This window comes from Lepidochelys olivacea (genome assembly GCF_965140295.1).
Source record: "Lepidochelys olivacea isolate rLepOli2 genome assembly, chromosome: 4".
NCBI classification, from domain to species: Eukaryota; Metazoa; Chordata; order Testudines; family Cheloniidae; genus Lepidochelys; species Lepidochelys olivacea.
This window is the reverse complement of record NC_140414.1, coordinates 131,009,102-131,035,525: the sequence shown is the minus strand read 5'-3', so window position 1 is coordinate 131,035,525 and position 26,424 is coordinate 131,009,102. Positions and strand designations below refer to the sequence as shown.

At 42.9% G+C, this 26,424-nt stretch overlaps 1 protein-coding gene across 2 annotated transcripts in view; it reads right to left on the bottom strand.

Moving 5' to 3' along the window:
• The window catches only part of LOC311519717 (uncharacterized protein), a 33,058-nt gene extending 7,098 nt beyond the window's left edge, over positions 1-25,960 (bottom strand). For both annotated transcript variants that reach the window (XM_084626529.1, XM_084626528.1), the window contains exons 1-8: positions 25,839-25,960; positions 16,428-16,886; positions 14,408-14,543; positions 8,172-8,260; positions 7,168-7,231; positions 5,881-5,969; positions 3,608-3,720; positions 2,542-2,698 (exon numbers count right to left, since the gene is read on the bottom strand). In XM_084626529.1, coding sequence (XP_084482655.1) covers positions 2,542-2,698; positions 3,608-3,720; positions 5,881-5,969; positions 7,168-7,231; positions 8,172-8,260; positions 14,408-14,543; positions 16,428-16,886; positions 25,839-25,893 — 1,162 coding nt within the window. In that variant the 5' untranslated portion in view covers positions 25,894-25,960. The remainder of the gene's footprint in view (positions 1-2,541; positions 2,699-3,607; positions 3,721-5,880; positions 5,970-7,167; positions 7,232-8,171; positions 8,261-14,407; positions 14,544-16,427; positions 16,887-25,838) is intronic.
• Positions 25,961-26,424: the final 464 nt, after the last annotated feature.

The window sequence follows — 26,424 nt, the reverse complement described above, 5'->3', positions numbered from 1 at the left end:
CCTATTTTAACTGCTACTTTCATGACAACTTTTGAACATACAGGGCTTCCGACTCTTGAAATGCTATTTTGACTCCTGGTGGAACCAGCATGGCAAGGAGCTGAAGGAGGAGACGATCCAGCCTTCAAATGATTTCCTGTCTCGGCCAGGCAAAACCCCATCTGACTGGCTGCCTTCACCACATCCCCACCTCCTGGGGAAGAGCAGCTAATCAGGTCTGCTGCAGGAAGCAGGCAAAGCTCTCCCCTTTCCTCTTGGAAGCTTAGGGGAGGTTTGTGGGGAGGAGGAAAAGGAGTGGCTGACACCATTCTCTTAAGGCGGGTTGGGAAGGAAGCAGTAGAAGCTCAGCAAGTCTGGGCATCTCTTCTCCCTCAGTGAAGAGCGGGTCATTCTGCTCCCTGCACACACTTTGTGCGCCCGTCCCATCCCTGGAACACCATGCCTAAGAAGGGGATCACTGTAAATGCTGTCCAAGGCCTGGGTGGGGAATGGAAGAGAAGAACCCTTGGAGGAGCACTGAGGGACAAGAGGTAGGGGGAGGGAGAGAAGAGGGCAGAATTATTCGCTGAGCTCGTGATGGCGGAGATTGGGGCTGGAGGGGGGACACAGAATTAAGTAGAATGTTTGGGAAGAAGCTGGGAGCTCCACACCATCAGGTGGCCAGCAAGAGCTCCTGAAATAGAGGCCAAAACAATCTTATATAAGTTGGGAAAATTGGCAATGCTGTTACTGCCATTTCTTTGAATATGTATCAGTGTGGATCCCACTGTAGATGCACATATACCTGATGCACGAGATCAGATTTTTTATTTTTTATTTTTTTTTATGGCAGTGTCCACTGGGGCTGTGCAGGATAGGGTGGCTGTGACCCTCCCTGAGTTCCCTCTTATTGCCCGTGGCAGCAAGACAGAACCTCATACATGTATGACCTGCTAGTTCTTAGCTTTGGCTAAATTTCATCAAACCCTTCATAAAAACACTCATAACTTTTTTGACTTGGGATCGATGATGACACTTTTCCCCTCAAAACACCCACACGACAGCAGGGAGGAACTTGGGAAAATAATTAAGGAAGGCCAAATTGGCTTTACAGGCAGTAATGGATGCCTCTGACTTGGCAGCTAGGTCTGTGGCCTTGGCGGTGATGCTGTGTAGAGCATCATGGTTCTAAGTATCAGGCATGCCTAGGAAGGAGTAGGCCATGAACGAAGACCTGCCCTTTGAGTGTGTGGAGTTACTCTAAGTATACTGAACGAGGAGTACTTGTGGCACTTTAGAGACTAACAAATTTACTTGGGCATAAGCTTTCGTCGGCTAAAACCCACTTCATCAGATGCATGCAGTGGAAAATACAGTAGGAAGATATATATACACAGAGAACATGAAAAAATGGGTGTTGCCATACCAACTGTAACGAGACTAATCAATTAAGGTGGGCTATTATCAGCAGGAGAAAAAAACTTTTGTAGTCAAAGAAACAATGGAATCAGGATGGCCCATTTCCAACAGTTGACAAGAAGGTGTGAGTAGGGAAAAAATTAGCATGGGGAAATAGTTTTTACTTTGTGTAATGACTAGGCATCACTGATGACAGTTTCATTGAAAATTTCCCAACCAGCTCTGTGCTCCATAATCCCCTTAGCTTCACAACTGTCTTTCTATTGGCCATCACCTCAGCACAGAATCAGCGAGCTACAAACCCTTAAAGCAGGACCTCCTTACGCATCCTTTCATAGGGACAAGGTGTTTCTGAGACTGCACTCTAACTTCATCCCTAAGGTGGTCTCTAGAGTTTCACCTGATTAGTTGAGTAAAGCACCAGTGTTCTTCCTGATGTGCGCAAGCTACATTTGATGGATGTTTGCAGAGCCTTATTCTATTACCAGGACAGGACTAGACCTTTTAAGTCTGTCTCCTCATCTCAGTGGCTATATCTAGCTTGTTGAATGGCCAAGCCATCTCATCATAGAATTTCTAAATGGATCACAGTGTGTCATTAGGTGTTCAGCCTCTTTTCCTCTGATTATTAGGGCACCCTCCACCAAGGCACAGGCAGCATCCCAAGGCACAGGCAGCATCTTTGGCCTGCTTCAGAAATGTGCCAATATGTAACAGCTGTAAAGAACAACCCACCGACTTCTGTCAAATGTTACACCCTCAATAGGCAAGTGGTGACTAGAGATTGGACTACAACCCCGGAAGCTATTCTTATGTCTTTAAAGCTGCTGTCCCATACTTTTATCATAATGTACTATTGTGTTTTCAGACAATATTTTAGGGATATTAAGAAATCTAATGAAAATAGGCTAAAGAATCCTAGGAGGGACCATAATTAAGGGACACAGATTTAATTCCTCTGAAAACAAAAATGCAAGGAACAAGCAGTGGCCAAAAGAAGAGAACCCACACAAGAAATGAAGATGTCAGAAAACTAGTCAAGAATATACCACCAAGGGAACACCTCCACTTGTTTAATCAAGAAGTTACCCAAGTTGCAGGTGGATTGTATTCCACTTTTACTATAACATAAATACTACTCACCTGCTGAAGAAACGGCTAGTAGTACAATGGTTAGAGGAGCCAGTTCACAAGAGTTTCCTGCCTTATAAAGAAATGTTTCCATACAATACTGTGGTTGAGTGCTCCCAGCTGGGCAGAAGGCATTAGAAGGACACGCAATTGGGTTCACATCTGGGCTCTAAGGAATTGAAAATACAAAATAGGTAGCTTCATCAGACAGGTAAGACTGTATTATTTGTTAAGCACTGACACTGCTCAGCATGGTGCAGGACACTAAATAAGCCAGGAGCAGTGGGGGCTGAAGCTGGGTGCCCCAGCACCCCGCCCCTGAAACAGAGCTGCACTGGGAGACCCTCCCGCCCATACACAGCCCCTAGCTGCACCCTGAGCGGTTTTCAAACTTTTTGAACCGAGTCCCCCCTTTGAGTTATATTTTTTGGTTGCGTCCCCACACAGCCCAGACAGGCTGGGTGACCACCTGAGTGAGTCAGGGGGTGGAGGTGGCGCTCCCTCCCTGGACCCCTAAATGAAGTAAAACTGTTTATATCCAAGAGTCCACCCCAGCCCAGAACCCTGAGCTACCCCTTCCTCCCCCACCGAGCCTTGGTGTTTTTATAGCATGTTGAGAGGGACCTCAGCAAGAAAAAGGTTGAGAACCCCTGCCTGAAATTTACAGCAAATGAGTCTATTTAACCAACCTGAAGTTACCACTTTTCAAGTCATGCATGGGTACACTCAGGATGGCACCATTACTTGTAGGATTTAGAGCAACAGGTCTGTTACACTGCCTTGCCCATATTTCAAGTAACACAATTAATGGGCCACTCTCCAGTCTTTAGTTTCCCACAAAACTCCCAATGGAGGATCAGTGGAAGCTTCATGTGTGGAGCAAGGATAGGTACATGACTCTAGAGGTGGCTAACATTTGTGACTACTCCTCTCTAACATGGCTGTGTTTACATTTTTTTTAAAACGAAAAACCAAAAGAACGCTACAAAGGAAGGGGATTGAATAAAAATGGTGTTAATTGTAACAGATCAGCTACATTTGGTAAGACAGACCACTGCTGCGGCTTAGAGAGACTTACAGGACAGTAATAATTTTCTGGGCATTTGTCACAGCTCTCCTTGCCCCTTTGTACTTGGTATTCTCCTATATTGCAGATCTCACATTTGCTGTCGCTGGCGCCTTTATATGTACCTACAAATCAAAAGAAGCACAAAATGAGGGGTAGGACTAGATTACTGGGGCTTTTGGTATCAGTGCATGGTTGACCTGTGCTTTAAAGGAGTGAGAGAGGAAAACTGATGAAAACATTTAATGCACGAAGCAAAAATTGGGCTCTCAGTTGGTCTCTCTATGGTGATGGGCAGAGAAAACTAAAAGAACACATGGGCTTGGGGAAGAGGGAGGAAACCTGCATTTTTAAACTTGGCAAATAGAGTAAGTTTGAGACATGAGTTCAGTAGAAAACAGGGAAATACTATTCTGCATTTTCACATATTTCAAAACCAATGATGAGAACAAGTTGCAACGTTCTACGCTGGATCCAAAGTTCAGAGGTGTTTGTCTATAATTGTGGTTTGAATCCATTTCTCCTATCCAACTGAAAGTTGATAGCTGTTTAAAAATTGTTAAATGATGATTAATTTTTTTCATTTTCTGAACTTCAATGTTCATAAGAACTATGGGTCTTTAAAATTGTGGGGCTGTATGTTTGCTGCATTTAATGTTTAATGTATCTTGTGTGTTTGAAAGCACTACTTCACTATGGAACTTCCTGGTGATTTTTAGCCCTGCTACAGGGGCTGTAGCATAATGCCGTATCACTGACTCGTATGTTGCTTGGTGTTTATATGAGACAGTATTGAATAGAGGCTAGAAATCACGTTTTTCTAATTTTCCCCTTCATGAACTGCTTGTTTATAGATTTAAGCCAGGTCTACAATGTGAGTACTGGCATAAGAATACCGGCATACTATCCCAGCAAAGCTCTTCTAGTGGATGGAGCACTTAGTGACTGTGCTTTTGCCCATACAGCTTAATTCATCTCTTGTGAACAAAATAAATTATACAGGCAAAAGCACTGTATTAGGGGTTTTTTGCTGGCACAGCTGTATCAGTCAGGGATTACATGTCATCACACTCTGTGCCACTGCGTATGCACAGAATTCATGTCCCCCGCAGATTTCTTTTTCTATAGATATATAGAATATAGATTCTGTTGGAGAGGTGCTGCAATTACAACTTTCGCCTACCAAGGGCTGCTGTGATGCCAGAAGAGACAGCAGCCAGCTAGTGGATAGGGAGGGGAAAGAGGCTGCATTCCTCACAGTGGGGCCAGGTAAGGAGGCATGGGAGGGACAGAGTGGGGTTCTTGGGGGTGTTGTGTTACACTGGGGACAGACGGGCTCAGGAGCTAGTGGGGTGACAGCATTGAAAGAGGGACTGTATGGGAAGGGGGCTGCAGGGCCACAAGGGGTAGGGAGGTTACAGGGCCATATGAGGATGGGGCAGATGTGCCTGAGGGAATGGAAGAGGCTAGGGGTCAGCTAGGGTCTGCATGGGGGAGGCTCCCCAACTCCATAATAATCCCTTTCCCCACCAAAAAAACTGTTCCATACTTCTCCCACCCACACCCAACAACCCTCCAGGTTCACTCGCAGGATCCTTCCCTCTTCCTCAGCTCCTCCATTACTCCAATTCCCCCTAAGCCTTTGCATTGCTTCTGAGAGGGGCAGGAAATACATTTCTGTATTGTAGTTCAAATGAATTACTCAATGTTCTGTATTAATACACCTAATAGGGAGTCCATTTGTCAAACAAACATTTCTTGAACTATTTTATTTTTGGTCTGCATTGTTACAGACAGGTATTTTGAAATAAATTACCAAAATAATTGAAACTGACACAATTATATTGTGTTGTTTTGACAAATAAAATATGCAGAATTTTAAAATAGCGTGCAGAATTTTTAACTTTTTGACACAGAATTCCCCCAGGAATAAGTAGAAGTGGTTTTGAGTCTGCTGTAACCAACCTAGGGTACTAGCGAACAAACCCATTGCTGACCATGATTACCAGCCAAAATCCTGATGTACTGGTGCTGAAAGCAGTTTTCCTGCCAGCGTGGTAGAAATAAAAGTTGCAAGAACTCTTCTGCATTAATGATGAAATGGTGTGTCCTGCAAACACTAGCCCATAAACCCATGTCAGCATTGTTGCTGAGAATAGGTGCCAGCTGCTGGCCAGTTTGCAAATAGAGATCAGCCAAAACCATCTGCAAGTTTTATTCTCTAAATAAAGCTCATTGTCCTCAGCCAGAATATCAGCTGCATTTCCCTTCTTTTAATTAATTACCTGGCAGACAAGGTGCACATTCTTCAGATGCTTCTCCAAGGGCCTCTTCTCCAGTGGGACACATTGTACACTTGCTGCAGTTGGTAGTACTTTGGAGAGAAGAGGAGAGAGGAAAAGAAATCTACAAATATAGCTGAACTCTAGCTGAATCATCTGATACAGCATGTAAACTGCATGACGCTGAGCAAAAGCTGACTAGGTCTAAACTATTTGGATGTTAATGCTAGCTTTATTTCCCCTTCAGGCCTTAAATTAAGAGCTGAGGCCTTTGTCTATATTAGGGTTTTAGCCAGCTGTTTGGCTGCATTGGTACAAACTTCTAGTGCAGACCCCTGTAGCTGAGGTAAGCTACACCAATGCAAGTCGCAATTTACAGCACATCTACAGTAGGGATTTATATTCCAGTGGCTGGCACCCTACTGTAGACAAAGCCTAGGCCTAAAGGTACACATCAAAAGAAAACGAAGGAAAAGGGGAGTGGCCTTATGGGATGTGAAACCTTCACAGAACACTAATCAGTTCTGATAACTTCTCAGCATCCAAGCTCATCACAAATAGAGTTAATCACCAAATGCCCCAGTTTTCTTAAAACAAAAGGCCAGTATTTGCCAGCTCATGATTACTTATTTTCTTTCTCACCCTTCCTTCCCCCTGAGGAATTTTTGATAGTGAATTCTCAAGTTCCTCTCCATCCAAAATTATTCTCATGCCTTTGCACCGAGGAGTTTATCTGCTGCCCTCTTCACCTCTTTTGTTATCCATGGAGTTTAATCATTAATATAAAACCACATCTTGGACTGCGGTGTGACTGTCAACTGATGGGAGTTTCTAATTCTATTCACTTTTGTTGGCTGCTTGTCTGCCACACGACAGCGTAGTCTGGGTAGAAGGGGAATCCTGAACTGAAACCTCCCATGCAGCAGCTAAATATGTTGCCATTGCACCATCACTGGGCCAGCCTCATGGCACAACTGAAATTCATGTATAGGGTCACCATTCACTCATCATCGCTGACCCACTGAATTTTTAGGATCTTTTACCTTAAGTCAGTGTTCACGACAGTGTCAATTTCAGTTAAGGAGAACAGAATATTGGAATATTTAAGAGACTCACAGGCAGATCCCCCTTAAAACATTGCTCAGTACGGAGATATTCATCGATCAGCGTGAAAAACAAGGATGCCTCCCTTTTTGCCAGTTGAATTAGTGTCTTGAACCATTTGCCAATAGTAAAAGAATCCTACTACCCTTTCCCACACCCCTGAAAAATGATATATGTATTTCTTACTTGCAGAATGATCCATGTGGACAGGGCATGCAGAATGCTGAATTTTTCTGGAAGCTGAAATACCCTAAAAAAACAGAAAAGAGGAATCTTCCCTGTAATGGCACCAGTCACTCAATTATCAAGGTTACAAAGAGTTAAGATGAGTCTCAGCAATGACATGTAAAATCTTGTTGTGTGTTCTCCTGACAGTGATTTGGGGGAGAGGGGTGTTTGAAAATTTTTTTAAGGAGCCTAAAACCAGGGGAGAATCATAATGACCTTGCAATACTAGTGTGACATCTAGGAGGCTCAGACACTCCACTTCAATCTAGTGCTATTGCCAAGATTTAAAACTCTGTCAGGAACTGCAAAGTGACACTTTGTGCACCTGTGATGGGTAGGCAGGCCCTGCAGAGCTTCTGGTATTGCACAGAGTGCTCCATCCCCATTTTACATTGAATCAAGTGAAGGTGAAAAAGGCTATTGACAAAAGTGCAGGTTTGGGTATAGGCTATCAGCAAGTTCTCAAGGATGTGCAGTTGCTGTCCTACCTTCCCATACAAAAGCTATAAGGAGGGATGTTTTGCCTGGACTGAGGAAAGGCAACTGTGCTTCTGACCTAGTCATCTGAAGTAGGAGGAACTTACTCTAATCGGGGTACATGAACACCTGGCCTCCCCTCCTGAAGAAAATCAAGAGGACCTGAAGAGAGAGAGAGAGACCCTACAGGAACGTTATCACAGGCTAGTACAGGTGTGAGGGGGAGCATAAGCTATTTTGTTACACACAAGAACAAGGTGATATGCATGGTTTGATGGCAATTTTCCCATCAAATTAGAAAAATATATTAGAACAGTCAAAGGAAATGGAATCCATAGTTCAGTTTTTTGGTCTGAAAAAACAATCCTGTTACTAAATGCTACTTTTTCTTTTAAGTAATCTGTTACTGTAACCAGTTATAAGAAAAATCTTGTACATTCTGGCATCACAGCACACCTTGGAAGTGCGTAAGAGTCAAAGCATACCTTTTCCACATGGTCTGCAAGCTGCTGCCCCGGACTCATTGGAATAAGAGCCAGGCTGACAGGGTAGGCATGCAACACTTTTCACTAAACTAAAAAGAGAATTGAATCAAGTTAGTTCAGTTTTATCTATGTTTCATGAGGAAAAAAGCTTCAGTCAAATTTAAGCTGCTTAAATGAAGGCTTCTGAGCTTGGCAGACCTATTTGTTTGCTTGTATCTGGTGCATCTCTAGGAAATAAAGAAATAGTTTAAGGAGGATGAGGCAGTTCCGGGGGGGAAACCCAACTGGAACTAGCCTGAGCTTTAAACATTCAGTTAAGAAATGAAGTTCTCGATTGCATTAATACGCGAGATTGTTTATGCATTTCCTGCAGTTCGCTGCAAGCTTTACAGATAAGTATTGGGAGAACAAGATTACAAAGTCCCACCCTCAAGGTAGTTAGGCCAAGATTTTAAAATGGGTGCCTGAAGTTAGGAGCCTAAGTCCACACTGAGGCTTGTGAGAGGCCTGATCTTCAGAGGTGCAGAATGCTCAGCATCTACCATTGATTTTTATGGGAACTAGTGGATATTCTGCACCTTTGAATATCAGGTCACTTCAATAGAAGCCTCAGCAAGGATTTAGTAGTCTAACTTGAGGTATCCAGTTTTGAAAATCTTGGCCATACAGCCTAAATGAGACCTGAACAGGAGCTGGGGATGGTAATGAAATATGTTCTCTCCTTTTTTTAGGAGAAGAGGTGCATATACTGGCTAATGTGTTTCTTATAGGCAGATCCAAATCATACCACTTTTCTAAATGAGGAATTTCCTTCTCAGTTTGATCCCTCTCCTCCATGACCCCTTAGGTATCTTTTCCCATCCCCTATTACTAATGCCACCTTGGAACTTGCATTCTGATCAGATATATCATGTTGTTACTGATTCTGAGGCCTGGTAGAATTCATTGCATACCTGGCTGGGGGAAAGAGGCACTGAATGCAGGTTCACATTGCAGTGGACTAGCAGCTAGCTCCAGCTGAGATTTGTATTAAAGGTAAAAATTAGGAGACATAGATTCAGTGGCAGAAACATTTGTTCTTGGAACTGTGAGATCCTTATTAAGGCATCACTGGTAAAATTGAGAAACCTGGTAATCTCTTAATCTCTAGCTCAGGAGTCCAATTGTGGCCATTGTAATAGCTTAATTGCAAGAATCTAGTCTGGCCTTTGAAACGGGACCAACCCCCTGCCTTAAATTAAAGTCACCAATAGAACAAGCTATGCAGAGCCCTCCACCATCCATGGGGGTTTCATAAACTGTGTTGAAGGAAAAATTAGCTGCTCAACCATAATCAGCTGAAGCTTTTGGCACCCAGTGACAGGACTTCTTATTAAAGTATTCTAATGCATTCTATAGCTCTGAGGCTGCCTGTACACATTTGTATATGTCTAATGTGTGTAAATGGCCAATACATGCTTCCAAATGAAATATTTGCACACAGCTGATCAGTGAGTCACAACCCACCATGCACACGAGGAAAAGGTCTAATTTCTACAGGAGACCTAAGATAAAGCAGATGAGGCCAGACAAATTACAGCTGCAACCAAGTCAAGACTGCACTATACCACAGATCCCACTTAGCCTATGAAGTCTGGACAACCTGAGGACTGGTTTCTTGGGCCAACACATGTATTTGTAGGCATTTTGATAGTCACGGTAGCACCTTGCAATCATTAATTAAGCCTCACAGCACGTAGTTGAGCCAGTGACATACTATCCCCTTTTACAGATAGGAAAACTAAGATGCAGAGAGAGAGTTTGAAAGACTCCTTTGAGTTACCCAGGAGGAAATTTGTGGAAGAGCTGGAGCAAAAAACCCACATCTCTTGGTTCCCAGCCTTAGCCCTGATCTACACTACAAGTTTAGGTCGAATTTAGCAGCGTTAGGTTGATTTAACCCTGCACCCGTCCACACGACAAAGCCATTTTTGTTGACTTACAGGGCTCTTAAAATCGATTTTTGTACTCCCCAACAAGGGTATTAGTGCTGAAATCGACATCACCGGGTCGAATTTGGGGTAGCATGGACACAATTCGATGGTATTGGCCTCCGGGAGCTATCCCAGAATGCTCCATTGTGACCATTCTGGACAGCACTTTCAACTCAGATACACTAGCCAGGTACACAGGAAAAGCCCCGGGAACTTTTGAATTTCATGTCCTGTTTGGCCAGCACAGCAAGCTCATCAGCACAAGTGACCATGCAGTCCCAGAATCGCAAAAGAGCTCCAGCATGGACCGAACGGGAGGTACTGGATCTGATCGCTGTATAGGGAGATGAATCTGTGCTATCAGAACTCTGTTCCAAAAGACAAAATGCCAGAATATTTGCCAAAATCTCCAAGGACATGATGGACAGAGGCTATAACAGGGACCCGCAGCAGTGCCTTGTGAAAATTAAGGACCTCAGACAAGCCAACCAAAAAACCAAAGAGGCAAACGGCCACTCCGAGTCAGAGCCCCAGACATGCCGCTTCTATGATGAGCTGCATGTAATTCTAGGGAGTGCCCCTACCACTACCCCACCCCTGTCCGTGTACACCTGCAGAGGTGGAGCCACACGCAACAGGCATGAGGATTTTGGGGATGAGGAAGATGAGGAGGAGGATAGCGCACAGCAGCAGGTACTGGTGAGTGTACCTTTGTAAATATAATACATGGTTTAAAAGCAAGCATGTTTAATGATTAATTTGCCCTGAAGACTTGGGATGCATTCACGACCAGTACAGCCCCTCCTTTTTAAATGGCCAACCCAACGGGTGCTTGGTATGGGAAAGGAGGGCACTGCTGTTTGAAACCATTCCCACATGTTCTGAAGGTTGAAGAAGCCAAAAGACTGTGGCTTACCATGGCTGCCTGCAAGCCGAATTCTGTTGCCCGGCCCTGTGTGTGTGTGATCTCTCACACCAAACCAGCAGGCCCTCAATATAAGAGGCAAAATGCGACCTTGTACCAAAAGCACATGTGTTATGTAATGTTAACAGCTTGGTTCACCGTGAAAGAGTCTACCCATTGTTCTCTAAAATGTGTCTTTTTAAATACTACTCTCCCTTTTTTTCCCCCCTCCCATAGCTGCAAATGTTTCAATGCTCCCACTATCATCTCTGTCCCAGAGGCTAGCTCATATAAGAAGGCAAAAAAACCGCACTTGTGATGAAATGTTCTCTGAGCTCATGCAGTCCTCCCGCACCAAAAGAGCTCAGCAGAATGCATGGAGGCAAACAATGGCAGAGTCCAGGAAAGCAGAAAACCAACGTGAGGACAGGAGGGACGAGCAAGATGAGAGATGGCAGCAGCATGATGAGAGGAGGCAGGATGCAATGCTGAGGCTACTGGGGGATCAAACTGATATGCTCCGGCATTTGGTGGAGCTGCAGAAAAGGCAGCAGGAGCACAGATCGCCACTGCAGCCCCTGTGTAACCACCCACCCTCCTCCCCGAGTTCCATACCCTCCTCACCCAGATGCTCAAGAATGCGGGGAGGGGTGGGGCCAGCCTCCGGGCACCCAACCACTCCACCCCAGAGGACTGCCCAAGCAACAGAAGGCTGGCATTCAATAAGTTTTGAAGTGCAGTGTGGCCTTGTCCTTCCCTCCTCCCCTCATCCACCACCCAACCCGGTGCTTCCCTTCTCTCCCACCCCTCCTGGGATACCTTGGCAGTTATCCCCCTATTTGTGTGATGAATTAATAAAGAATGCATGATTTTGAAACAACAATGACTTTATTGCCTCTGCAAGCGGTGATCGAAGGGGGGAGGGCAGTTGGCTTACAGGGAAGTAGAGTGAACCAAGGGGGTGGGATTTCATCCAGGAGAAACAAACAGAACTCTCACTCCGTAGCCTAGCCAGTCAAGGAACTGTTTTTCAAAGCTTCTCTGATGCCCAGCTGTGCTCTTCTAATCGCCCTGGTGTCTGGCTGTGCATAATCAGCGGCCAGGCGATTTGCCTCAACCTCCCACCCCACCATAAATGTCTCCCCTTTACTCTCACAGATATTGTGCAGCACACAGCAAGCAGCAATAACAATGGGAATATTGGTTTCGCTGAGGTCTAACCAAGTCAGTAAACTGCACCAGCGTGCTTTTAAATGCCCAAATACACATTCTACCACCATTCTGCACTTGCTCAGCCTATAGTTGAACAGCTCCTTACTACTGTCCAGGCTGCCTGTGTATGGCTTCATGAGCCATGGGAGCAAGGGGTAGGCTGGGTCCCCAAGGATAACTATAGGCATTTCAACATCCCCAACAGTTATTTTCTGGTCTGGGAAGTAAGTCCCTTCCTGCAGCTGTTCAAACAGACCAGAATTCCTGAAGATGCAAAGGTCATGTACCTTTCCCGGCCATCCCATATTGATGTCAGTGAAACGTCCCTTGTGATCCACCAGTGCTTGCCGCACCATTGGAAAAGTACCCCTTGCGGTTTATGTACTGGCTGCCAAGGTGGTCTGGTGCCAAGATAGCGATATGTGTTCCATCTGTTGCCCCACCACAGTTAGGGAACCCCATTGCAGCAAAGCCATCCACTATGACCTTCACATTTCCCAGAGTCACTACCTTTGATAGCAGCAGCTCAGTGATTGCATTGGCTACTTGGATCACAGCAGCCCCCACAGTAGATTTGCCCACTCCAAATTGATTCCCAACTGACCAGTAGCTGTCTGGCCTTGCAAGCTTCCAGAAGACTATCGCCACTCACTTCTGAACTGTGAGGGCTGCTCTCATCTTGCTATTCTTGTGCTTCAGGGCAGGGGAAAGCAAGTCACAAAGTTCCATGAAAGTGCCCTTACGCATGTGAAAGTTTCGCAGCCACTGGGAATCATCCCAGACCTGCAACACTATGAGGTCCCACCAGTCTGTGCTTGTTTCCTGGGTCCAGAATTGGTGTTCCTTGGCATGAGCCTGCTCCATTGCCACCAGGATGGCTAAATTGCCAGGGTCCGTGCTTTGAGAGAAGTCTGTGTCCATGTCCTCATCACTCTCGTCACCACACTGCCGTCGCCTCCTTACCTACTTTTGCAGGTTCTGGTTCTGCACATACTGCAAGATAATGTGTGAGGTGTTTACAACGCTCATAGCTGCCACAGTGATCTGAGCGGGCTCCATGCTTACTGTGGTATGCCGTCTGCAGGAGAGTAAGAGAGCAGAGTTGCAGCGGAAGCGGTGGCTGATGATGGATGCCACAAGAATAGATATTTATAGAGAATGACGAGAGGACCTGCGAGGTGGATTCAGGAGAGCAGACTTGCAGTGGAAACGGTGGAGAATGACGATTAGCACCGTGCACGTTTCCCAAGGAAGAACACACGTACCCGAGAGCCCATGACACACAACATGGAGAAATTCGCTATTGAGACAATAGCAGCAGAGCAGAGTTGCACCGGAAGCGGTGTATGACGATGGTTAGCAGCACCCAGGAGGATCAGAATGGATCCCCCAAGCCGCAAGAGAGCAGAGTTGCAGCAGAAGTGGTGGATGACTATGGTTAGCAGACCTACTGCACCGTCTGCTGCCAGCAGCACCCAGGACACAACAGCGGCGGTGTCGGTGAGCTGAACGGGCTGCATGCTTGCCATGGTATGACGTCTGCACTGAAAAAAGGCGCAAAACAATTGTCTGCCGTTGCTTTCATGGAGGGAGGGGTGACTGATGACATGTACCCAAAACCACCCGTGACAATGTTTTTGCCCCATCAGACATTAGGAGCTTAACCCAGAATTCTAATGGGCGGCGAAGACTGCAGGAACTGTGGGGTAGCTACTCACAGTGCACCGCTCCGTAAGTCTTTGCTAGCCACAGTAGTGAGGACGCACTCCGCAGATTTAATGCGCTTAGTGTGGACATACGCAATCGACTATAAAATCGACTTTTATAATATCAACCTAATTTCATAGTGTAGACATACCCTTTGTTTTTGATTAAGTAAAATCTTACATTTTCTACTGTTGGGAAACCCCATTAACACTGCTCCTGCAGCCCAACTGGGGGCAGCAAAAGAGATCCTATTCCAGGAAATTACTATTAATCCTGTTTATTTCTGTAGTGCCTAAGGGCGAACCAAGAACAAGAGCCCATTGGGCTAGGCACCTGTACAAACACAAAGTAGTAGACCCCATTGTAATGAGAGAGAGAATACACAATCTGTGCCTAACCAAAAATACAATCCCAATCACAACAGTGGTCTAGAGACTTACTTAGTGTAATATCCTTGTGGGCAAAGCAGACATGACCGTTGTCCGGCTAGAGGCTGATAGTGACCAACTGGACAGGATATGCAATCAATAGGGTCTGCACAGGAGCCCTCTGAGCAGCAGAAACAACCCAATGTCTCTAAAGCAGAATAAACATTTTTTTAAAAATGACATTTGTATCCAAAGATAAAACACCAGTTTTTAAACCACAGATCAATATCATGAATGTAGAAATATCTTTGTCTAAGTGGGCCTCAGACAAAATATATTAAAAAAAATGTATCCTCACATAACACTAGGGTGACCAGATGTCCTGACTTTATAGGGACAGTCCCAATTTTGGGAGCTTTTTCTTGTATACACACCTATTACTCCCCACCCCCGTCCCGATTTTTTACACTTGCTATCTGGTCACCCTACATAACACGGTAGGATAGAAAAGAAAAAATATTGAATTTAATATTAAAAATCAGATTTTAATAATCCCAGAGTACTTGAATCTGCTCAGATTGGCACAAGAACAATTGCTGAACAGAGAGTATGTTATAGTCCAGGGCCTCAAATCTGTTGTCTCCATTGTGGAATCTTTGTAGTTAACAAGGCTATTTTTAATTTGAGAGACCAGGAAGTTTTTCCTCACTCTCACTCTAAAAAATAATTTTAAAAAATTACTTTTTATCATTGATTAATGTAAGTTTAGCAGGAAATAGAACTGAAGCAGAAACCCCCAAAGCAGAGAATTCTCCCTTAAGAAGAAACAGTCTTCTGGGCACGCGAAACTACATTACTATTCCCACATCATAAAAATTCTATCAGTCTTAACTCTACAAAACCAGTTTAATCTACTTAGAATAATTATGTAGGATTTGCCATGCTAGCTCTTGGTTCATCAAATCTGTTATCGTTCCTCTGGCAGGAACCAATGCCTGCTACTTTGCAACAGAGCATGTGGGATAGGAAAGATTATAATGGACCCAATTGTGCAAAGTTGTATACGGTGGTATGGGCAATTAGTTCTTGACCTCTGCAGAGATTGTCTCATGCCTCGAAGCATCAGAGCTGGTTATCCCTCTCTTAGCATGCCCTGATACATGCTTTATTATCGATCCTAACATCATCCAGTCTGGTTTTAAAAATAAAACTATGGTATTTATTCAACTGATCTCCTTCTCTAGTGAATTCCATAGGTTGACCACATGTGGTATTAAGGAGAATTTCCTTTTGGGTGATTTTTTCATTGTGGAACATGAATCCTTATTCTTAATACTTTAGGCATTAGCAGAGAGCAGGTATTCAGCATTGTGTAGAGATGGAGATGAGGTCCCCACCAACAGGCTAGTTAGTGGAGACATTTGCCATCTGTTTCTGGTCTTTATATTCATTGGAGCTTTTTAATTCATTCTTATTGCCTAAAAAAGTGAGCTTAAAAATGGGAAAGAAAGCGCACACTCACCCTTAAAGGTGACCTGGAAAGGGGGAAGCAGGTTGCCCTTTCTTGCTTCTTTAAAGGGTATGAAAGGAGTCTGCAAAGGCTTATTTTTCTTGTTTGATAGTTTTTACTTTAGAAAATCAGAAATGTCAAGTCTCTGAGGGGCTTCCAGTGTAACAGAGGTGGACTGGGAGCACTCTCAGCACTTAATTGAAGGGGCAGGAATACTGAATCTTTAACAGCGGTTTCTTTCCAATTGTTTGGAGCAAATAGTTTGAAATTGTTTTTGTTCGTATCTACCATACTTAGAATCACTTCCCCTCCCCATTAGCTACGTTTCACCGGCATTGTGTTTTTAGGTTGTAATCCTACCACTTCTTCAATCAACCACAGTGTCCTCTAGGTTAGACAGGGTGAACAAGGCCTGATGTCCTAATGTAAAAAATGAGTAGGGGGAAAAATCTGAGCCCTTTTTTGTAGCATGATACAGCAATAAAAAATAAAATCACACACCCAGTTTTTGTCCCTTTTGTAATCACCTCAATAGACAAAGTAAGAGAGCTGCAGCTGGGAGGGAAAACTTTTGAATCTTACCATTGCTGGGAAATGTTCCTGGTGAACAAGCTGTACACGCTGTCGTGTTCACTGCACTGCAGTTTGTGGAATCCATGGTGTTTACGAATGGAGTGGCTGATGGAACCCCAGCAGATGCTGTCACGTTTGGAGCAGTAGACAGCATGCTGGTAGGTGTTGTGCCATCGGGGGTAGCTGATGTTACCCCAGCCAACTCTGTCACAGCTGATGTTCGTCCGGGAGAAACCTGAAGAGTGGTCCCATTTGGAATAGTGGATACGGTTGTGGCAGATGGCACCCCTGTAGTTTCCGTGGGGTTTGCAGTGGTTGACAGCATTTCAGCTGTTACTGTCACAGCTGTAGTTGATACCGTAGAGACCCTGACAGTGGTTGCATTTGGAGCAGCTGACGAAACACCAGCAGATGTCAGTGGTGATCCCGTAGAGACCTGGGCAGTGGTCATTTGTCCAACAACAATACCTAAGAGGGGAAAAAGTCGTTGTTAGTGGCTCAGATAGTGTACTCCATGTGGGGAGACAACTCGGTGGAGTCTCATTTATCTAGCAGTTAATCCAAATCCATTTGCTTTTTTGATGTTTGTTTGGAAACATTTTCTCCATTATGCTCAAGGAGTGATGCAGAGAGAAGCAAACTAGATAAAAGTATATACAATAATTAGTGGTCTAGAGAAGGTAACTCGGGTGCTTCTATTTTCCCCATCTCATAACACAAGGAGACCTTCAATTAAGCGACAAATTCAAAACTGATAACAGAAAATATTTTTCACAAAGTGCATAGGTAGACTGTGGAACTCATTGCCACAGGAAGTTGTTGAGGCCAAGAATATAAAATCCAGAAAGTGACTGGATATTTATAGGAATAACAAGAATATCTAGAATTGTAATAACAGGTATTGAAGGGAATATTGAACCTCATGTTTCAGGGCTCATGTCAATCTCTAAATCTCATCCTGATCTCTAATAGTTAATGGGAGGTGAATTATCCTCATCTGCCCACTGTGGGGTTTCTTACACCTTCCTCTGAAGCCCACTGTTGGAGACAGGTACTGAACTAGGTGGACTTGTGGTCTGGTCCATTCCATTTTATTCCTTATATTGTTCTTATCACAGGATATCTGAGTGCCTTCCACTAGTGCATTAAGGGATGTGCCTAACATCTGTAACTTACATGGTTCATTCTCTCTCATATCCCCTCCCCAGGGGGAGAATTGTGTGTACAGCATAGTGTTTTGGTAGGATTTTTAATGTCCATGCTGCTTGGTGTTTACATTGGAGAAGGCAGGTCACGGAAGTGCATTCTACACTTGGAGTTGAAGGTGATGAGGTTTATGATGGACCTTAGTTCCTGGGGGAGTTCATTCCAAGATTGGACTGGCCTCCTGAGAAAGCTATGTCTCATGCATAGATGAGGTTTACCCTTATACTAGAAAGTTCCATTGTACCTAAGGAGCGAAGTTGTCAACCACAGTCGTCTTCATGGTGCTTTAGGTGATCTTTTTAGATATCCCAGACCTGGTCATTGAGTGCTTTGATAAGGCCCAAAACGTTCAGATTTGATTGAATATTCTCAGGGAGGCCGGTTTAAAGAGAGTGGAGAAGAGGTTTGATGTGCTTGCGGTAGCCCACTGTGCTGAGCAGATGAACTGCAATGTTCTGTACTTTGTTGGAGTCTCCAAAGGGCTGGTGATTTCTTGGCGAGCCATATTGTATTGCTGTAGTCCCGAGGAGGGGTGACAAAGATGATCAGCTCATTGTCTGCCAGAGTGGGATGGAGAGTCCGATCCAACCAGAGATGATAGAAAGCATTACTTATAGATGCTGCTGTGTGAAAGCTTAATGTCAGTGAGGAACCCAAGAGCACTCCTAAATTATGGACTGAACTACTAACCAATCATAAATATGTGCTTGAACTGAAGGAGTCCTCCCCATGGCATGGCATGAAACTCTTCAAAGTGTTTTTCCCTGCCCACCACTTTAGCAATTCCTATTTTCCTAGAAATGGGATGAGTCTCATACTGGATACTGTGGAAGTATCTGCAGGCAATCCACAGTACCTGGGGCAGAACAAATAGCACTCCCAGCATTATATTTGAATTGCAGGAGCTGTTCATTGGAGGATGATCCATTTTAAAAAATATAATCTACAATTCTGCATGCAAAAAGCCTCCTTTTTCCTCACTGGGTCACCTTTAGGGCATCATAATTCTGAACTATATCACCATCTGTACAATGCTTGGATCAGCATCTGAAAGGTTCTATTCTGTAAGGTTCCTAATGCTTTTGCTTTTACACTGCATAGCTTCGTGTGTTTGGAGAGGTGGATTCCTCAGAATCTTGCAGGAATGACTGCAGTTCAGTTTGCTTTGCTGTTACATGTAATAGGTTAAAATATGTCTCCTTGTTAAAAGTGAAATCTACAAGACTTTGACCTGGGAGTAGCCATTTTGGCCCTGATACCCATCCTTGAAGGGGAGAAAGACCCATTAAACTAAAAAGCAAGGAGAGTAGCAAGATTATTTAAATTTAGCAACATAATGATTAAGGCATTTCAAAAAAACAACAACAGCTGTCACATCAGTGTAGAAGGAGGGAGTGCAATAGATCAGGAAGTTGGCGTGGGGATTTTTTAGGTACTTTTTACAATAACTAACTGCTGCTGCTGAAATTGTGTGAACTGATACCTCAAAGAAGTAAAACACAATTATGAGACTAATGGATTTCTTTGTTCCTGCCTCCTCAACGCCTTAGCCAAAGAATCATCATTGTTACATCAGTGTCTGGAAGCTGGATCGGGCATAGATACAAAATGTCCAAAAACTGCTCACAAGTTATTGTGCTGGTGTTAAGAGAAATTAATTAAACATAAACAAAATTCTTGTCATAAACTCAGCTCTTGATAGCAGATCATATCCAGTACTAAGATATTGTTGAAGTGTGTAGTACAAAAATAACATCTTAATTTTCAGAATAAGCCAGTGATTCACACACCGTAATTTTACTTATTGAATTTTCCTCTGCTTAACCTGATGTTTACCCACCTTGTCCTAATCAGCACCCATTTCGGAGGCTCCAGCATAAAGGGAGTGTGTGGAACTTAAATGTAAGTTGCAGTGGAAAGGACAAGTTTAAACAACATTTAAGAACTGCTGCAATGTTCAATTTCAAGGAAGTGAATGGATCAGTTTGCATCAGAGGTATAAGCTATGGAAATAACAGGACATGTACACCATGGGGAGGCTGCATGGTTTAGTGGGGATGGCACTGAACTGCAAGTCAGGAGACCAGGATTATACTTTTAGCTCTGCCACTGACCTGCTGAGTGGGACGAGGCAAGACACTTCACCTCTCTGAGCTTCTTTTCCCCTCCACCCTTTTTCCGTCTTGCCTATTTAGATGGTGATTTTTTTTTTTCAGGGCACAGACTCTCTCTTACTATGTTTTTGTACAGTATGTGGCATAATGGGGCTGCAATCAGCTGGGACTGCTGGGGCTATTGTAATGCAAACAACACCATCCTCATGGGAATTCAGCTGGTTTGCAACCTAAAGACATTTGAGAAATACGACTAAAATACAGAATTTAATTTCTACAACAGAATCATACAACTGAACAAATGGGTCCATTGACGGTTAACCTTTAAGACTCTGGACTTTTAGTCATATGAAAACTGTTAAGGAAACTCTTCTGTGCTTTACAGAGGTTAGAGTTACACTGACACTAACTTCTTTCAGAGTAACAGCCGTGTTAGTCTGTATTCGCAAAAAGAAAAGGAGTACTTGTGGCACCTTAGAGACTAACCAATTTATTTGAGCATAAGCTTTCGTGAGCTACAGCTCACTTCATCGGATGCATGTGAGCTGTAGCTCATGAAAGCTTATGCTCAAATAAATTGGTTAGTCTCTAAGGTGCCACAAGTATCATAGAATCATAGAACATCAGGGTTGGAAGAGACCTCAGGAGGTCATCTAGTCCAACCCCCTGCTTAAAGCAGGACCAATCCCCGATTTTTGCCCTAGATCCCAAATGGCCCCCTCAAGGATTGAACTCACAACCCTGAGTTTAGCAGGCCAATACTCAAACCACCGAGCTATCCTTACTCCTTTTCTTTTTACTAACTTCTTTGTTGATTTGGAATCTGAGATCTACAATTTAAAAATATTTAAGCCAAGGAGTACCTAACATCTTAACCATTCTCCATGCGTGCTCCGTATTGATTGTTGTTTGTCTAGCCTGTTAAGATTGTAAGCTCTTAATGGCATGTTTTCCTAGGAGCATATTCAGTGCTTAGCACATTTGGGGTGCTATGCAATAAAAGTTTCTGTAGCAAATTAGATTGCAGTGTAACCAAGGCCATTTAGGCTTTCTCAGTACTGAGCCGTTTTTTCCTATTAACTTCATATTAAATTTTTAAAATTTATATACAGAAATAACAAACTGTAGGTAAACTTCTCATAAATACATACACTTTTTATAATAGATTAACCATTTGCTACTTCACCTTAGCTATATTTGAAACATTTAATTATATAAAATATTAATGTAATCATATATATGTATGTATAGCAAATGTAATCAAAATATAAATCAATTATTTGTATTACACAATTTACAAACACAATTTGTTTATAAAACTCCAACTGGTTAAAGTAAAATTATTAAAATAAGATAAAGAATAGAAGCAAAGTTCAGAGGAGGGGCATACAGACAGGGAGGGAAGGGAGAGGGTAGAGAGGAGGGGGGTCAGAAACAGGGACCATGCATTTAATAGGATCATTCAGATACTTCCAGGAAAGCATCTCACATCTGAGAATTTTTCTTGTTTATTTCTGTTACAGTATACAGTTCTTTCCATGGTGGCCAAGCTTATAATGTCTATGCTCCTGTCTTCAATTGTTGGTGTTTTTTTGGATTTCCAGTTTTGTGATACTAGGCTTTTAGCGATTATTAGTGCTCTGATGAGCCAAAGCTTTTCAGATTTATTCAACTTCTAATTAACACCCATTAGTTTTAAGATTATATGTTTCTCTTGTAACACGATTTTATTTGATAGGAAGAAAATTATCTCTGCAATTAAGTTCTGCCCAAAACATAAGGGTATCGGAGCATTCCCAGAGCATATGGGTTAAGTTAGCACATGTTTTGAATAGTGGGCGAGGGATCCATGCATCATCCATATGATTTTCTGCTGGATTAATCTTAAATGGAGGTCGAAGGAACAGTTTGGAGAACTGGTTAAAATGTGTTTCCACTGGTTAGCAGACAATAATTGGCCTAGTTCCTCCTCCCATTGCTTTTTTTTTTTTTTTTTAGGGAATCCGTGTTTAATTCAAATTTGCTAGCCAAGTGTGCATAGAGTGTTGCCATAGGTCGTGGCAGCCTGAGTAATATTTGGAGAAGTGAAAGCAGTTCAGGTAGTCAAGGGTAGCGCAGGCAATGGGGCCAAACAGATGGGAGATGCCATGTTTCAGATGGATATATTGCCACTCCTCCTTAGTCTCCAGCCTGAACCTTTCTTTTAATATTGTAAAAGGGAGGAAGGTGTCATTTCCAGTAAGTCACTTTCCTAATACAATCTGGCCAAATGATGGGGTTTTACATAATTTTGAGGTATCCCAGATAGAGGCCTTGATACATAAAAAGGGGTGATTTTTAAGTTTAGTCAACAGTGGACACCAAGTATATTTGGCTGCCACAATAGTTGGTGGTTGTTCTTTAGGGAATCAGTAATAATCCCAAGGCAGCACACTGGAAAGGGGTAAAGGAGCAACCAATTCGGCTTCCAGACAGAGCCAATCCAGGCCTCTACAGCATGAGGGAATGAGCCACTGTGCTGCTTGGCTGAGAACTATTGCCTGATGGTAAAGTTCAAAGTTGAGAAATCTGAAATCACCTGCTTTGACAGAGAGCTGTAATCTCTGTAAGGAAAGCCTGGGTTTGTTACCAGCACCACACAAGAAGCACTGAACATGGTGTCAATTTTGGTAAAATAAAAGTGAGGAATATGGATAAGGAGGGAATTCAGAATAAAAAGGATCCTGGGAAGGGCATTCATTGTGATTGTTTATTGGTCCCCAAAGGCAGAGAGTTGGTGCCTGCCATCTATTGAAATTGTTTGATAAGGGCATGATTAATGCAGCTAGGTTAACCTTGACTACGTCTCTAATTTCCTTAGGGAACAGGATACCAAGATATCTGAGGTTTGTCTGTTGCCATCTAAATGTCCCTTTAGGAGTCACTTCCAACTAGATCCAATGAGATCTTCATTGCTTCTGACTTATCCCAATTTATCTTGTAGCCAGAAAATTTGCCAAAGTTATCTAATGTTTGCAGGATATTTGGAATGGATTGATCTGGATTTTTAATAACTAGGAGGATGTTACCTGCATAGGGAAGGATTTTTGTCTCTTGAGACCCTGATTTGATCCCTTGAATCCCTTGGTGTTCCCTAATTAGTATTGCAAGTGGTTCTAATGCTAGATTGAACAGGGGACGGGGGAGGGAGCATCCCTGTCTGATTCCCTGAAACCAATCAAGGACGGGGTTTGTGAATATTGTGCTATTTGTTAGGATACAAGAGTTGTGTTTGGAATATAACAGCTTTATCCATGAAATAAAGGATTTATCCAGGGTAAGAAACAGACATTGCCAGTTCACTCTGTGAAAAGCTCTCTTTGCATCAAGTTAAATGATTTAATGATTGCATGGAGATTTCTAGAGTGTTGAATGCCATAACATTAATCAACTAACGTGTGTTATCTGAACCATGCATATTTTATTAAATCCCACCCAATAAGAGTGAACCATATCTCTCATTTTTTCAAATCTCTTAGCCAATATTTGTAAAAGTATTTTTATATCAATATTGATTAAAGAGATGGGTCTATAGCTATTACACTTTTGTGCATCGTTACCTGGTTTATGTATTACAGCAATTAGGGCTTCCCTCAGAGTAGGTGATAATGTACCTTTCTTGAAGGCATCTTCATAAATGTATTAGAGCTCAGAGGCCAGAATTGCTTTGAAACTTTGATAGAATTCTATCAGTGGACCATCAGAGCCGGGGGTCTTGCTAGGACTCATTTCCTCCATGGCCCTGATTATTTCCTCTGATGGCTGCTCTTCTGAGATGTGTGGGATTCAATGCTGATCCTAATCAGAAACAGCAATTCTGCAGTACCTTTAAGGAAGGGCACTTTGGTGTCCATACCTTGACCAAAGACCTAGGCATGAAGTCCCCCTCTTTTGACTCAGTTTACCTTAAAATCTGAAGTCAATTTTCTCCCCTTGGGAACACAAGCCAATGAGCTGCCCTGGTTCCAATTCCAGTTTTGTTAAATGGGTTTCACAGTAAGCTGAGTGGTGCATTGGTATGTGCATTGGCTCTAGCATGCTATTGGGCTCTCCTGGAGTAAGTTTTCAGAAGGAACCATTATGATCACGTAGTATGACCTGCTGCAGAACAGCTCCTGGATGTTTGTCTTGCCATGGAAGTTTGTCTTCAAGCCACAAGTACTGAAGTAGATTTAAGTTCCCTGGATTGCACAGGACAGTTGACATTTTTAAAATGAAATCTTTTGTTGAAAATAGCTATTTTATTCCAAAACTGCACGGGGGGGTAGCAAAATTTGACAAAACTGCTGCAGTTTAATTTTTCACAAAAATTGTGCTTTTATAAAAGTAGTTTTTATCCAACATTCTAGAAATTTGGTGCTGAAATGGTTATTGAAAATTTTAATTTACCGAATTTGGTGATTTATTCTGCTTTCTAGATGGAAGGAATGATTTTTTTAAAAAGATCACTAAAAATACAGCTGAAAGACCTCCAGAAAGTGTTGAAGATGGGACAACTCATGTCAGCTAGGCCCCCAACATTGACCAAACAGCCTTTATTTGTCCTGGAAGTTCACTGAACTCTTTCAATTACAGAGCCAAATTCTTCCTGACTTCCAGTATTTGCAACCATTGATTTGTAAGGCAGGCATTCTTTAGCCTACAGTTTGCAAATGAAGCCTGGTGGTTTGCTGAATTTCCTACCTTTTGCCCCCTCCCCATACATTGTCTGCAAAGCTGGAGAAAATAATCATTCAATCCAAGTGAAATAAATCAAAACAGAAGCTACATATCTCGGGGAGTATAAAAAAACCCCCTTTGTTTTACTAAAAAAGAAAAGGAGTACTTGTGGCACCTTAGAGACTAACCAATTTGTCTGAGCATGAGCTCACGAATGTTCATGCTCAAATAAATTGGTTAGTCTCTAAGGTGCCACAAGTACTCCTTTTCTTTTTGCGAATACAGACTAACACGGCTGTTACTCTGAAACCTTTGTTTTACTAAAGAATGAAAAGGTGAACAAGTGGCTTCTGAGTGGGAGAGCATCCATATTTGCTTAACTCCTGGCAGAGCAGGGACTGCAAGTCTTGCTCATTTATGTGTTGTATCTTTGACAGACAGATAAAACTACAAAGTTAGTTATTTGAGCAGCTTAACACCCTGGTACGTCGCTTTAAAAATGCAAGCCTGCCTGTTTCAGTGGAGTAGCAGGATGTATTATTTGTTTGTATTCCAGTAGTGTGTTGGAGCACCAGTCATGCCCCAGAGCCCCCTGGTGCTAGACAGTACAAAAAGACTGTCCTTGCCGCAAAGAGCTTACAATCTAAAGGTATAGGCCTCCACCATGCGGACAGACAACGCCACTTGGCATAAATATGATACATATTGTAAAGAATACAAAGTTCTTGGAATCCCAACAGTAAAAATACTAAAACTAATCTAAAATATTTGTTTATAGACTTAAGAGGGACACATTCTGCCCTCAGATACATGAAAGCAACTCTCATTGAACTCGTTGGGAGCTGTGTATCTGAGGGTGACATCTTGCCCATAGCATGTCATCTGTTGTAACAGAAAGATAAGTATGTAAAAACCTCTTGCAGTATGTTCGATATCTATGCTTTACTTTGCAGAAAGACTCTGATTATTCTGTGTACCTTGGAGCTGCAAGGGTCATTTTCTAACACTTCCTCCTGCTTTTTTGTAATTCTGCAAACAAAGTACTTTCCTGATTATTCAGGATTTAGTTCAACTTCTAAGTCTTTCTTCCAAAATATTTAAACTTAGCTGAGCAATGGGTCCAGCCATATTTGTTTTTCAGGGCCATTGTGCCAGCTGAGTGTTGCTGTATATATTTATATCCAATTGCAAGACTAAATGTTTTTAATCATGTCTTTGCAGCCTGTTTTCCTTTCCTCTGTACCCTCACCCTTTCCCCTGCTGTTATACATTGCTTCAGAAACCAGGAACTGTATGAAAATGCAAAGCCCCTTCTTATCCCAATGCAACAGTTTAGAATCATAACTAGTATCTTTCTAGACCAGAAAGAACAAGTGTCACATTTTTAAAAGTAGTTACTCACCCATCAAACAAGCTGCACCTAAACTCCAAAGCAGAGACCTGGGACATGAACCCATTTTCCAAGTGAGTCACGGCTCCTCACCAAGTGAGAGCAGCTGCTAAGCTCCTACAGCTAACTGTTTGTCCTTTTTTTAGTTTTTGTTCCCAATTCCATCACCTGACTCTGATCATGTGGTTGAGTCAAACCAACCCCCCACAACAAACTAAGCAGGATTTACTTTTGAGAAGTGTCTTGTGTTTCAAAAGCATAAGTTCAAACTAAATATCGTGCAGAAGGGTTTCTGTTCACTCTGAGTACCTGCACTGAAATACATGTACGAGAGAAGCTCCCTGGAAGAAGCAAAGAGCAGAATAAGCAGCAGATATTTGGATCCAGCATACAGAGTTCAGAGGGGCTATGAGGCTGGCTGCTGTCCAGCCCCCAGGATCTTAACCTCATCGACAAGCATTACATCACTTTTGACATACTCAGGATTTCCCATAACAGGACAAACAGAAACAGCCGGAAGAAGTTCCCTTTGTAACTGACACTAAGGGTGATGTAACTAAGGTCATATGATTTCTGTGGCCAACCTCAAACAAGTTTA